This window comes from Miscanthus floridulus, chromosome 1 (genome assembly GCF_019320115.1).
Source record: "Miscanthus floridulus cultivar M001 chromosome 1, ASM1932011v1, whole genome shotgun sequence".
Taxonomy (NCBI): domain Eukaryota; kingdom Viridiplantae; phylum Streptophyta; class Magnoliopsida; order Poales; family Poaceae; genus Miscanthus; species Miscanthus floridulus.
In genome coordinates, this window is record NC_089580.1 from 161,698,287 (window position 1) to 161,710,708 (window position 12,422).

General features: G+C 47.8%; 2 protein-coding genes and 1 pseudogene across 2 annotated transcripts; 2 read left to right on the plus strand and 1 right to left on the minus strand.

The window, feature by feature from the left end:
* Window positions 1-347: 347 nt before the first annotated feature.
* Window positions 348-2,684, plus strand: LOC136545865 (aquaporin SIP2-1). Its single transcript, XM_066537844.1, has 3 exons — window positions 348-829; window positions 1,284-1,544; window positions 2,078-2,684. The coding sequence occupies exons 1-3, from the start codon at window positions 515-517 to the stop codon at window positions 2,249-2,251; spliced, it is 750 nt and encodes a 249-aa protein (XP_066393941.1). The 5' UTR covers window positions 348-514; the 3' UTR covers window positions 2,252-2,684.
* Window positions 2,685-2,856: 172 nt separating this feature from the next.
* On the minus strand, window positions 2,857-3,838 carry LOC136545876 (protein CHLORORESPIRATORY REDUCTION 42, chloroplastic-like). Its single transcript, XM_066537851.1, has 2 exons — window positions 3,290-3,838; window positions 2,857-3,208 (listed from the first exon to the last, which is right to left on the minus strand). Exons 1-2 carry the CDS (start codon window positions 3,577-3,579, stop codon window positions 3,073-3,075), a joined length of 426 nt encoding a protein of 141 aa, XP_066393948.1. The 5' UTR covers window positions 3,580-3,838; the 3' UTR covers window positions 2,857-3,072.
* A 250-nt stretch (window positions 3,839-4,088) lies between these two features.
* Window positions 4,089-12,422, plus strand: part of LOC136466415 (uncharacterized) — a 42,820-nt pseudogene continuing 34,486 nt past the window's right edge.

Genomic DNA, 12,422 nt, shown 5'->3' on the forward strand with positions numbered 1-12,422 from the left:
CCCGGCCGGCCCCACCGCCTTCGCTGCTGCCGTCGGTGCAGGGAGGCACCCGCACGACGTCCAATCCGTGCCAGACTCGTCGATGCTGGACAAGAACTCCTTGTTTGGGTCTACCTCCTCGGCCCCGTCGCTATCGAATCTTCCGCCTATTAGCGTGCGGCCGGAGGACCGCCCGCCGGATGTCCGATTTGTCTTTTCATGAAAAAAAATGTTTCTTGTAATATGTAGATTTGTGATCTTGTGATTGTCTGGAGATAGGAGAAGGACGAAAGCTGTTGGATCTTAATTCTATAGTATAAAAAAATTAACGTGTTGAAACTGTATAACACGTAGTTGTGTACTCTCGTAGATCCCACTTCCAACCAACGGGAGGGCGAATAAAACGCGAGCCGCCCCCAGATTACTTTGGTGGCCTCCTTCCTAATACCCGCCACGAGATTCCCTCTCCAGCTTGCGCACCACCGTGCACGGCCACTGCCCTCCTCCAAGGCTCCGACCCCGACCCGAGGCCGCCATGTCACCGGCGCCGTCGCGCCCCCGCATCCGGCCGTGGCTGGTGGTGGGCGACCTGGCGCTGGCGGCCGCGTGGGTGTGCGCGGGCGCGCTGGTGAAGCTGCTCGTGTACGGCGGGCTCGGCATAGCGGGACGCCCCGAGGCCGAGGCCGTCAAGGTCTCGCTCTCCATCGTATACATGTTCCTCTTCGCCTGGCTCGAGGCCGCCTCCGGTGGGGCCTCCTACAACCCGCTCACCGTCCTCGCCGCTGCGCTCGCCTCCCACGGCGGACCCGCCGTGTACCTGTTCACCGCCTTCGCGCGCATCCCAGCTCAGGTGATGTTCCTGTACTACACCGCGAATCCGCGATCGCGATCTGTGTCGTGCTTCTATTTGCTGGATTTGGTCTTCGGTCAATCGATCGTGTGCATTTTACCTATGAAGCTTATAACACTAACACCATCTGGTAATTTGGTTGAATGTGGGTGATCAACATTCAACAAAGACTGGAACTCGATAAGAAACTGAGCGATCACCATGACTAGTTATATAATTTGGTTGTCTCAAAACTAATCCAGTGTATTTCTAAAAAGAGAAAACGCACCAAGTCTAGCTATTATTACCATATATACTAGTGTAACATTCATTTATCGCAACATGGCTGATTCCATAAGTCAAACTTTGTTACTGTATCAAACTCACACTATGCAGTGATGGACATTTGGCTGCATTTATTTATGGATCTTCGTGTTTGTTTGTTAAGTTTTGTTGTATTCGTTCCGGTTATCAGGTGATTGGGGCACTTCTTGGAGTAAAGCTCATTCAGTTAACTTTCCCTAATGTGGGTAAAGGAGCCCGCTTAAGTGTTGGTGCTCATCATGGCGCGTTAGCTGAAGGATTAGCAACTTTCATGGTTGTTATGGTGTCAGTGACCCTGAAGAAGAAGGAGATGAAAAGTTTCTTTATGAAGACATGGATCACGAGCATGTGGAAGAACACAATTCATATCCTTAGCTCGGACATAACTGGAGGGATTATGAACCCTGCATCTGTAAGTTTGTCTACACATGAGGCATGACACATGTTTGATATACAAACGAACCTTTTTGGATTTAAACTCTTATTCCCTATGAATCAAACTGAAACAATCTGAAAAGTACAAGCACCAAATTTGTTATGATTCCGACATTCGGTACGCCCTCCTAGTCTGCATACTGTTATACCCATGTATTATTGCATCATACTATGATCGATTGAGTTATGCATTCTTCTCTTTGGCTTGTCAAATATTATGCAATGTTGTACTTGCCAAGTGGATCATGCAGGGGAACAGTTTATATGATGGTGTGCCTTATAAGATGTCTTGCGTATTGTGCATTTTTTTTTGTTATAGAAGTCTTGAAAAAGTTTGTTCTGTGAAAGGCTATGCAACAGTAATTGTAGATTATGACAACTAGCTTTATGTTAAAATGTTTGCTCCTATAATACCTGGCATTCATTGTTTGTCTTGGTTCATGTAATACTTGAAATTAGAAATCCAAATTCATTTTTCTGATTTTTGCATGTTCTGGTATGCGCTTGTAGGCTTTTGCTTGGGCGTATGCTCGAGGAGATCATACAACATTTGACCACCTACTGGTATATTGGCTGGCGCCCCTGCAAGCAACCCTGCTGGGAGTATGGGCAGTGACCTACTTAACTAAACCCAAGAAGATCAAGGAGCAAGAAGCAGATGAAAACAAGACCAAGAAGGAATAGACTATTCTTGAATTAGAGCTAGAGCTTCATACCATCTTCTTAGCCAGATAACTTGTGGAGCTAGAGCTTCATTTCATCTTAACCACACAAGGCGAAATGTTTTGAAGCTAATCTAAGAAATGGCAAATCTATCATGGTCAGCTTCTGAGAAGTCTCCTTGATCTGTATTTCTTGTATCTGGCTTAGCTTAGCTTATGCAGAAGCTTGTAAATACCTGTTCCAGGCTTCCATTCAAGACATTGTCATATTGGAAACAGTATATGAAAGTTAAATCTTCTTAGAGTTGACTCACAGACCACGCTATTGTTCCATAACATTGTTGAAAGTATCTTCAGTTCAATTGTCTATTGATAACCGGAAATTGCAGTCTCGTCTAGTTTCCAGGGAAATGAATTAGTCTGCGTTATGAATGATCGACTGCAACCTTTTTTTGTTTTTTGTTTTTTTTTTGGGGGGGGGGGAGGAGATATCAGCAAGGAATCAAGTATTGGACCGGTACCCCCAGAAACTGTTTGTTAGTCGTCGATTGGGAACTAGTCCGATGCCAACCTTTCTGAAATCTGATTGTGCTGTAGCACTGAGTTTCCCTTCAATGAAGCTGATGATTCAAAATCAAATGGTAGTTGATGTCATATGCGCATTGGACTTTTTAGACTTCGATCGAGAGTGAAACTTCAAGAATTCTACATTGGTGATACGATGCATGCTCACTTACTGTCGGCAGAAGTTACACATCATGAATCTTACAATGCAAATTGCAACCATTCATAGGCATGGACATGTGAGTAAACTTGCGATCCAACCGTCAAAGCATAGATCATTCATTCATCCTGGGCCTGGGGCTCATCATCGTCTCCGTTGTCAGAATCCAAGGGACTGAAAAACTTGCCGTCAAGCAGGTATGAGCCGACGGCGAGCCGCACGACCCAGACGTCCTTGGGCTTCCGCGCCATGATCCTGCTCGACCAAAACCAGCATAAAGGCACTGTATACAGTTCATTGTCACGTGCTAGCTAGAGCACTAGCTAGTAGTAGTACCTTCCGACGTCGCCGGCCTTGACCTGACCGCTGTTGTGCCGGAGCGACGGCACCGACGCGGCGGTCTTGAGCATCACAGGAGCCTCGAGGATGACGATCGGGGAGCCCACCTTGAGCTTCGACTTCGTGTCGGCGCCTGCTGTCACGCCACCTCCGTTCGGCGCGCACCGGACCGCGAAGCCACCAGGACGTCGTCGTCCCGGACCTGGAGAAGCTGGGACTCGCCGCGGCGGTGAGACGAAGGACGAAGAGACGGCAGCTGTTACTGCCGCTAGCAATGGGTGTAGCATCCTGTACCAACTAAAGAACAGGCACAGTACAGAGGTAAGTCCTCAAGTTTGAGCAGCTAGCTGCTGCCTCTGCCGCTCTGATTGGCGTGGTTTAGCTTCTCCTCGCCATTGCTACCCCTGCGTCAAGTTTGTGGGCATTGTGGTGATGGAATTTGGGTCCTCGCTCAACGTGTGGCTCTGACGGGATGGAGGGAGATGATGGAGTACTCGCTGTTCTGACGTTTTTTCCTTTTTGATTGATTGATTGAAAAGTGCGTGCGTGCTTGCGCGCTGTGGTGGCGCCAACGACTGGGGGAAGTGAACGGTGGCCGTGTGTCCCGTTGCCCTTGTTCCCTTGTTATCTCCTTATCCGTTCAGTCTCGTCCTGAGATATTGTTGAGTATGTGCTTTGTTCAGTCATCCTGAAATATGTATGTATTCGGTTGTAAAATCTCATCTAAGATACCGACCCAATTTGACATATGATTCTCGTTTATTTCTTGTGATTAAACTATGTCAAATGTACACTGATGTACAGTGGACCATCATACGTGATGGTTTGTGAATGTCATCATGCGGCAATTGTAAATACTTTGGTGTTAGTTTGGTGTGCAAGTGCAATAGCGTTACTGATTTTGACTGCAGGTATCCGGGAAGACATCTGTTCCCAATTACACACAACACACACATTCTCAAACTATCACGGGAAAAACTAAAAAAAACACTCCATTAGCGGACATTTGCTTACCTTTGTGTTTACATAGTCTCATGTACAACAATTCACTGGAGCTACGAAATCCAATGATTTTCCTTTTTTACGAGGGACACGATGTACTCAAGCTATGATGCATCTTTTTTTAATCCAAAGATATGATAGCTAAATAAATCGAACTCTTATTTGTAATTGCAGTCAAAATGCCATTATGAAAAGATTGCAGAGGGAGTCAAAGATTGAGATCTTTGGAATAGGTTCTATGAGTGGAGCGTCTGTGGTGTTGGTACTTGAGTGTGCATCGCTCCGGATGAGACAATGGTCTAGTACTTCGTGCCATATCTTTCGGCAATTCAATTGTACACCAACATGACAAATGTTCCTACTTCACAAAGGTATGCACAGGTATACATGTACTAATATCTGCATAAAACTTTTGTACATAATTGGAAAAAAATAAAAATAAAAGCTTACGGTACCGGTGTTGCTTACATGATCATTGATGGCATAATGGTTGCAACATGTTATATGATGGAAGATTCAATCAGGATAACCAATATGGTGCAATAAACTGGATGGACACTCATGGATATCAAGCACCATCACACATGTCCACTATTGGAATTGAAAGCAAGGGGGAGTTGTTCTTCAAGTATTTTGAACCTGACTCCCCTTACGAAAGGATACCTTTCGTAGACAAAGTTTGCTGTCCCATTATTATGTTCGGATCTAACTTTCAACATTCATGTTTTCCTAAATTTACAAACTTTATGATATGCACTCCACTTATGATACCTTGTTTGGCATCCATTCATAAGTTGAATTAGGTTCTAAATACTTGAAAGATACCCTCTTGCAGCGTATGTAGCTCCAATAGCTTTATATCTAGCGACTTCTATGTCATTCACATGTTTCAAATTTTCTACATGCACAACTCCCCCTGCATATATCAGATGAGAAGAGAAATTTATTAGCATACATAATTTACTGAATTTAAGATGTTTCTATTTACCTACCGCAAGATTTGTTTTCCCAAATAAGGAAGAATAAGTATACATATCTTTAGCAATGACGTTGGTACCTTGGATCTGGTTGTTAAAGACAACAAAGAGTGATTGGGGAAAATGAAATTCTAGATCAAGGCAGGCATCAGTGGAAATTATGTCGCTAGCTTGGATCAACGTAAGTGTACAAACAATTGAGGCTAGAGGGGACCAAAATTTAGATCAAGGTTCAACACCATCGATAACAATATAGCTATCTTGGGGTCCAAGCGAGTGCATAGGAAGCAAAGGCGTTGCATAACAAAGAGTTTGGATCAAGATGGGGGCACAACAAAAGGGATATGGTGTTTCTAGCTTTGATCTAGTGGAGCAGAGAGAAATTAAAGGATTGTGGGAAAACAAGAGATTGGATCTAGATGGGCTTGGACCAGTGGTGAAGGCTCCATGGGAGGAGCAAGCCAGTGGGGGTTCGATCCCCCGTCCCACACCTGGGCTCTTGTGAAGGCCGCACCAAGTGGTGCTACGAAATCCAATGATTTTCCTTTTTTACGAGGGACATGATGTACTCAAGATATGATGCATCTTTTTTAATCTAAAGACATGATAGCTAAACAAATTGAACTCTTATTTGTAATTGCAGTCAAAATGCTATTATGAAAAAGATTGTAGATGGAGTCAAAAGTTTCTACCTTGGAGATCTTTGGAATAGGTTCTATGAGTGGAGAGTATGTGGTGTTGGTACTTGAGTGTGCATCGCTCCGCATGAGACAATGGTCCAGTACTTCGTGCCATATCTTTCGGCAATTCAATTGTACACCAACATGACAAATGTTCCTACTTCACAAAGGTACGCACAGGTATACATGTACTAGTATCTACATAAAACTTTTGTAAATAATTGGAAAAAAGCTTACGGTACCAGTGTTGCTTACATGATCATTGATGGCATAATGGTTGCACCATGTTATATGATGGAAGATTCAATCATGATAACCAATTGTCGGTGTTTTGGACCAGCGGGCCCTCAACCGGCTAGTGAAAATGTACTGCGTGCCCCTAATCCCGGATGGTGATGCAAAGAGATACAAGGTTTATACTGGTTCAGGCAATAGGTGCCCTACGTCCAGTCTGAGAGAGCGATCTTGTATTCCTTGCACCGAGGTGCTTGTAGTAGGGGTTTACAAGCTGGGTGAGAGAGGGAGCTAGTCCTAGGTCGCTACATAGAGTGGCGTGGATTGCTTGAGATGTTGATCTCCTGCAGTGAGGAAGCATGAGTGTTACAGAGCGTTGTGCGTAGCTTGCGCGTGTGAGTCTCCATGAGTGTCTATGTCAGTCCCTCTAGAAGCGACCCTGGTCACTCCCTTTTATAGTCGAAGGGAGGCACAGGGGCGGTACATGGATTTGCTACGTTGCGTTTTGTGAGCTAAGGCGGCATGTCCGAGCCCTGCAGCTTGTCACTATGGTGGCATGGTCGACAGAGTGGTCTTGTCCTCGGTGCACTAGAGCGACGCGCCGGTCACACCCGATCCTGTGCGGCGTGGGAGGTCCTGTGATGGCTTAGTGCAGGGCATGGCACATACTGTGGACGACATGTCGGTCGCTGTATGTTAACAACATAGAGAGCCGAGGCCTAGTCGGTGCAGAGGCTGAACCATTGTGGGGGGGGCTCAGCGGGCACGAGTCCCGAGGCTACCGGGACCCCGAAGCGGATAGCCGAGGCTCGGAGGGAGCAGTTGGTCTTTGTACATCGATTCTGAGGCTACAGGGACCCGAACATGACTCTCCACGCCACGCTATCCTTGGAGCAGGGGTTAGGCAGCACAGTGCAGCATGGGTGTCAGTCGTGGGTATAGTGCCTAGCACAGTGGCCGGTAACCCCTGCCCCGTCCTATCCCGGACGGCATGGCGTCGATGTGACTCATGTCTCGTCGGCCACTCTGCTGTATCGAGCCGTCGTTCGGCTAATGTCGCGGGAGTGGTTGAACGCGCCAGTTGGACATGACGTCCTATCAGAGAGGTCGATCAAGGCGGAGGTGATGGGGTTGTTGCCGAGTCGGCCTTGAGCGAGGTGGAGAATCGGTACCTCGTCTGAGGCCTTACGGGCAGGGCTTCGGGCGAGTCAGAGAATCGGTACCTCGTCCGAGGCCTTACGCGCAGGGCCTCGGTCGAGGCAGAGAATCGGTACCTCATCCGAGGTCTTGCGAGGGGCCTCGGGCGAGTCGGAGAATTGGTACCTCATCCGAGGCCTTGCGTGGGGCCTCGGGCAAGCTGGAGAATCGATACCTCATCCGAGGCCTTGCGGTTTGGGGCCTCGAGCGAGGCGGAGAGTCAGTACCTTGTCCGAGGCCTCGTGGTTTCATTCTAGGCCGAGCCTACTTTGGGTGAGCCCGAATATTGTTCGAGGTGGGCCGGGCGGCCCAACCGAGCCTTGGATAAGGTGGGGGTTTGCCGGTGGTTGTCTCTTAGTTTTGATTTTTATAAGGTCTAAGCGATTTTTTCGGTCCTTGCTTAGGGGACCCCTTTTTATGGTACTCGACAGTAGCCCTCGAGCCTCGGGGAGAGTGTGAGCGTTCTTCCTGAGGTTTTGACGAGACTTGGCTCGCGGTAGCTCCTGGCGGGATGGTATTTTGTACTCGAGGCCTCGGTGGGTGCACGCGAGCACACCCACCGGGTGTAGCCCCCCGAGGCCCTGGAGGAGTGGATTTATTCCTCTAGGGGCTTTTCTCATGTTGAGCAAGGGGTTTTATCGCGTTTGCCGAGCCCACGAGTGCGAGTTTAGGTCGCTGGGCATCGACTTAGTTGTAGGAAGAGCCCCTGAGCCTCTGCTCAGAGCAAGAGGGTGATCAGGAGTTTTCTTGTCTTTTTTGTGTGGCCCTCGTGCATCCTTTTTATTTGGAAGGAGGGGTGGAGTATGCCATGCTACCCTCGATGGGCGTGAGCGGTGACACCTCCGGTGAGCTGTTATCGGGTAAGTCCAAGTGGAGGCCCGTGCCCCATTCGATAGGGGTCGGCTAGCAGTCTAGAGAAGCACTCCAAAAGTACCAGAGGGCTTCTCTAGTGGGTCCCAGGGCTGTTCGATTGGCCCCAGGGGCTCGGTGCCTCCCTACGGTGGGATCCCATTTAGAGACCTCCCTGCCGGTCTCGGACATGACTTAGGGCATTCCAAGCAATCGCTTGCTTGGGCCTCGACCATGTACGGGCTTGCCCATAGTCATCCCTGACTCTATTTGTCCTGGGACGGCTGTCGAGACCCTCGGGGGCCCAGCCTTTGAACCCCTGGACCGTAACAGGCTTGGTGCCTTTTATCGCGTTTTGCCGGAACCCTCGAGTGCGAGTTTGGGTTGTTGGGCCTCGGCTTGGTTGTAGGAGGAGCCCTTGAGCCTCTGCTCGGAGCAAGAGGGCGATCAGGAGTTTCCCTATCTTTTTTGTGTGGCCCTCGCGCATCCTTTTCATTCAAAAGGAGAGGTGGAGTATGCCAGGCTACCCTCGGTGCGAGCGGTGACACCTTCGGTGAGCTGTTATCGGGTAAGTCCAAGTGGAGGCCCATGCCCCATTCGATAGGGGTCGGCTAGTGGTCTAGAGATGCACTCCAAAAGTACTAGAGGGCTTCTCTAGTGGGTCCCAGGGGCATTCGATTGGCCCCCAGGGCTCGGTGACTCCCTACGATGGGATCCCATTCAGAGACCTCCCTGCCGGTCTCAGACACAACTTAGGGCATCCCAAGTAATCGCTTGCTTGGGCCTCGGCCACGTACAGGCTCGCCCATAGTCATCCTTGACTCTATTTGTCCTGGGGCGGCTGTCAAGACCCTCGGGGGCCTAGCCTTCGAACCCCTGGACCGTAACAGGCTCGGTGCCTTTTATCGCGTTTTGCCGAGCCCTCAAGTGCGAGTTTGGGTTGCTAGGCCTCGGCTTGGTTGCAGGAGGAGCCCCCGAGCCTCTACTCGGAGCAAGAGGGTGATCAGGAGTTTCCCTATCTTTTTTATGCGGCCCTCACGCATCCTTTTTGTTCGGAAGGAGGGGTGGAATATGCCAAGCTATCCTCGGTGGGCGCGAGCGGTGACACCTCCGGTGAGCTATTATCAGGTAAGTCCAAGTGGAGGCTGAAAGCATCTAGGCCCCTAGTTGGGTTTCGGTGATTAATGACAATACAAGATTACTATGACTAACATGTGTTTTACAGAGGCAATTAAGTTAGGTCATGGTAATGAAGATCGATTGGGCAATCAAAGTTGACATGCCCCCTCGATGGAAATCATTTCAATTTTCAAAGGATGGACGACAAGGTTAAGGATGACTAGTTCTAAGTGTCGATTAGAGTTGGAGAGACACTTAGAGTAGTTTAGGACTTTGTTTTTCCTTTGGCCATACTATTAAGGGGGGTATGGACGGGTAGCTTGACCTAGTTGAGTCTAGTGAGTTAGGTGTGGTGCACACTTAGTAAAACTAGCTCTAGGTAGCTCCTACGAAGCCCTTTGATCCCATGGAGCAAACTTCATTCATAAATGATCGAGAGTTGGAAGTGAATGGAGGGTCAAATACTGACCGGACGCTGGCTCCGGTACGACCGGACGCTGGCCGCAGGGTCCGGTCAGTTCATTTGACCGAGGAGAACAAGTCTGATGTGACCGGACGCTGGAAGGTCAATATGACCGGACGCTGAGGGCCAGCGTCCGGTCGACTCTAGTAAGGGTCCAGACTTGAGAAAGTGTGACCGGATGTGTCCGGTCAATACTGACCGGACCCTGAGTATCCAGCATCCGGTCGAGTATAGTAAGCATCCAAGAGCGACCGAACGCGTTCGGTCATTACTAATCGGACCTTGACAGCGTCCGGTCATCACTTAAAAACTGTTGCACAGGTTGATCTGTCCGGAGCGTCCGGTCAGCATGACCGGAGCGTCCGGTCACCCCGTAGAAGCTCATAACGGTTTGTTTTTTAGGCTGTCTTATAAATAGAAGCTCCACTCGTGTGTGGAGTCACTTTTGCTCATTCCAATAGCTGAGAAACATGTTTGTGAGTGCCAAGAAGAGCAAGATCCTAGTGAGGTGTTTGTGATTTGAGAATCCAAGAGTGAAACCTCATTAGTGAATCAAGAGTAGACAAGTGTGCATCCATCTTCTCATTAGGCTTCGCGTGGTCAAGTGAGAGTTTGTGCTTGTTACTCTTGGTGATTGCCATCACCTAGACGGCTTGGTGGTGATTGGGAGCTTGGTGTTCACCCGACGGAGCTTGTGGGTGACCCAACTCAAGTTATGAGCGGCTTTGGGTGATTCGCCGTGATGGAGGGTCGAAGAATCAACCTGTAGAGAGCACTTGATCCTCGCGCGGATCAAGGGGGAGCTACACCCTCGCACGGGTGCTCCAACGAGGACTAGTGGGGAGTGGCGACTCTCCGATACCTTGGCAAAATATCACCGCGTTCCTCTCTCCATTTACTTTGAGCATTTACTTTAAGTATTTACTTTGAGCAATTCAATACTTGTCTTTACATTCATAGAATTGCCATGCTAGAGTAAGTTTGGAACATAGGTTGTAAGTCTTTTGTGCGTTAATTTGATAGAAACACTTTTCTAGGCATAAGGGGTTAATTAGGCTATCCGCAGGATTTGATTATTGCAAGAAAATTTAGAATTAGCCCAATTCACCCCCCCTCTTGGGCATCTTGATCCTTTCAATTAGTATCAGAGCCTCGTGCTCATGTTTTTAAGCTTAATCGCTTAGAGTAAGATGTCTCACGGGGATGGACCTCCTCCTATCTTCGAGGGGGATGATTTTCCATATTGGAAAATTCGCATGGAGGCATACCTAGAAGCTCTAGACATTGGAATACTTAGAGCCGCCTCTCAAGGGTTCCCAACACCTAAGAATCCCACACAACTTCAAGGCGATGAAGTGAACTATGAAAAATGGAATGCAAAGGCTCACAACACCATCTTTAGAGGTCTTTGCAAAGATGTGTTCAACCACGTAAGGAACCACAAAGACGCCCTTGCACTATGGTCGGACATTTGTGCGCTCCATGAGGGAACTAAGAGTGAGCGTGAGAAACGCTATCATCTTGTGATTAAAAAGCTAAATTCATTTGAGATGCTTCCCAAAGAATGTGCTAATGAGATGTATTTATATTTGAATGTTCTTGTAGAGGAAGTCAATGGGCTTGGACTTACTCAAATGTCACCATCCAACGTTGTGAGAAAGATCTTGAGTGTCCTCCCCATTGACAAATATGGCCATATTGTGACCGTGCTATACCAAGGTGATCTTTCCACCGCTACACCGACACAAATCTTGGGAAAGATCAATGCTCATGAGATGTACATGCACATCACCCCACAAGATGGCTCATCCTCTACAAAGAAGAAAGAGAAGGACTTAGCATTCAAAGCGAGTCAAGATAAGGGCAAAGCAAAACTTGAGTATGAGAGCTCAAGTGATGAAGAAGATGATGAAGAAAGTCTTGCTCTCATGGTGAAGAAGACTGCCAAGATGCTAAAGAAGCTAAACAAGAGTGGCATCAAGTTTGATGGTAAGAAGAAGTTCTCCACTAGCTCAAGAAGAAAGCCAATCTCTGAGATAGATTGTTACAATTATGGTGAACTTGGCCATCTAGCTCATCAATGCACAAAGCCCAAGAAAGACAAGTTCAAGAACAAGAACAAGGGCAAGAAAGATGACTCAAGTAATGAAGATGAAGATGAGAAGAAAAAAAACAAGCCATACAAGAAGAGAGATAGCAAAAAGAGGGACTTCTACAAGAAGAAGAAGAGTGGAAAGGCCTACATTGTCGGTGATTGGCTCACGGACATTGATTCATCAAGTGGATCATCCGATGATGATAGTGACAATGAGAAGGTGGCCGCCATTGCTATTGATCTTGCATCTTCACCGCCACCATCACCATCATCCTCTACACACCTATGCCTTATGGCCAAGGGTGATCGCAAGGTAACTAAGAATGATGATAGTAGTGATGATGAGCAAGCTAGTGATGATGATAGCGATAGCGATGATGATGATTCACCTACATACGATGATCTTGTCAAAATACTAAGAAAATACACTAAGATCATTAGAAAGAGTAGAGCTACAAATGAAAAGCTTGATGCTAAAAATGATTCACTCCTAGCCAAGTGCGATACATTGGAA

Coding starts and splice junctions, on each gene's coding strand:
- LOC136545876 (XM_066537851.1), bottom strand. CDS start 3,579: ATGCTACACCCATTGCTAGCGGCAGTAACAGCTGCCGTCTCTTCGTCC. Junction 3,209..3,289: donor AAGGCCGGCGACGTCGGAAG/GTACTACTACTA, acceptor TTGGTCGAGCAG/GATCATGGCGCGGAAGCCCA.
- LOC136545865 (XM_066537844.1), top strand. CDS start 515: ATGTCACCGGCGCCGTCGCGCCCCCGCATCCGGCCGTGGCTGGTGGTG. Junction 830..1,283: donor TCGCGCGCATCCCAGCTCAG/GTGATGTTCCTG, acceptor TCCGGTTATCAG/GTGATTGGGGCACTTCTTGG. Junction 1,545..2,077: donor GGATTATGAACCCTGCATCT/GTAAGTTTGTCT, acceptor ATGCGCTTGTAG/GCTTTTGCTTGGGCGTATGC.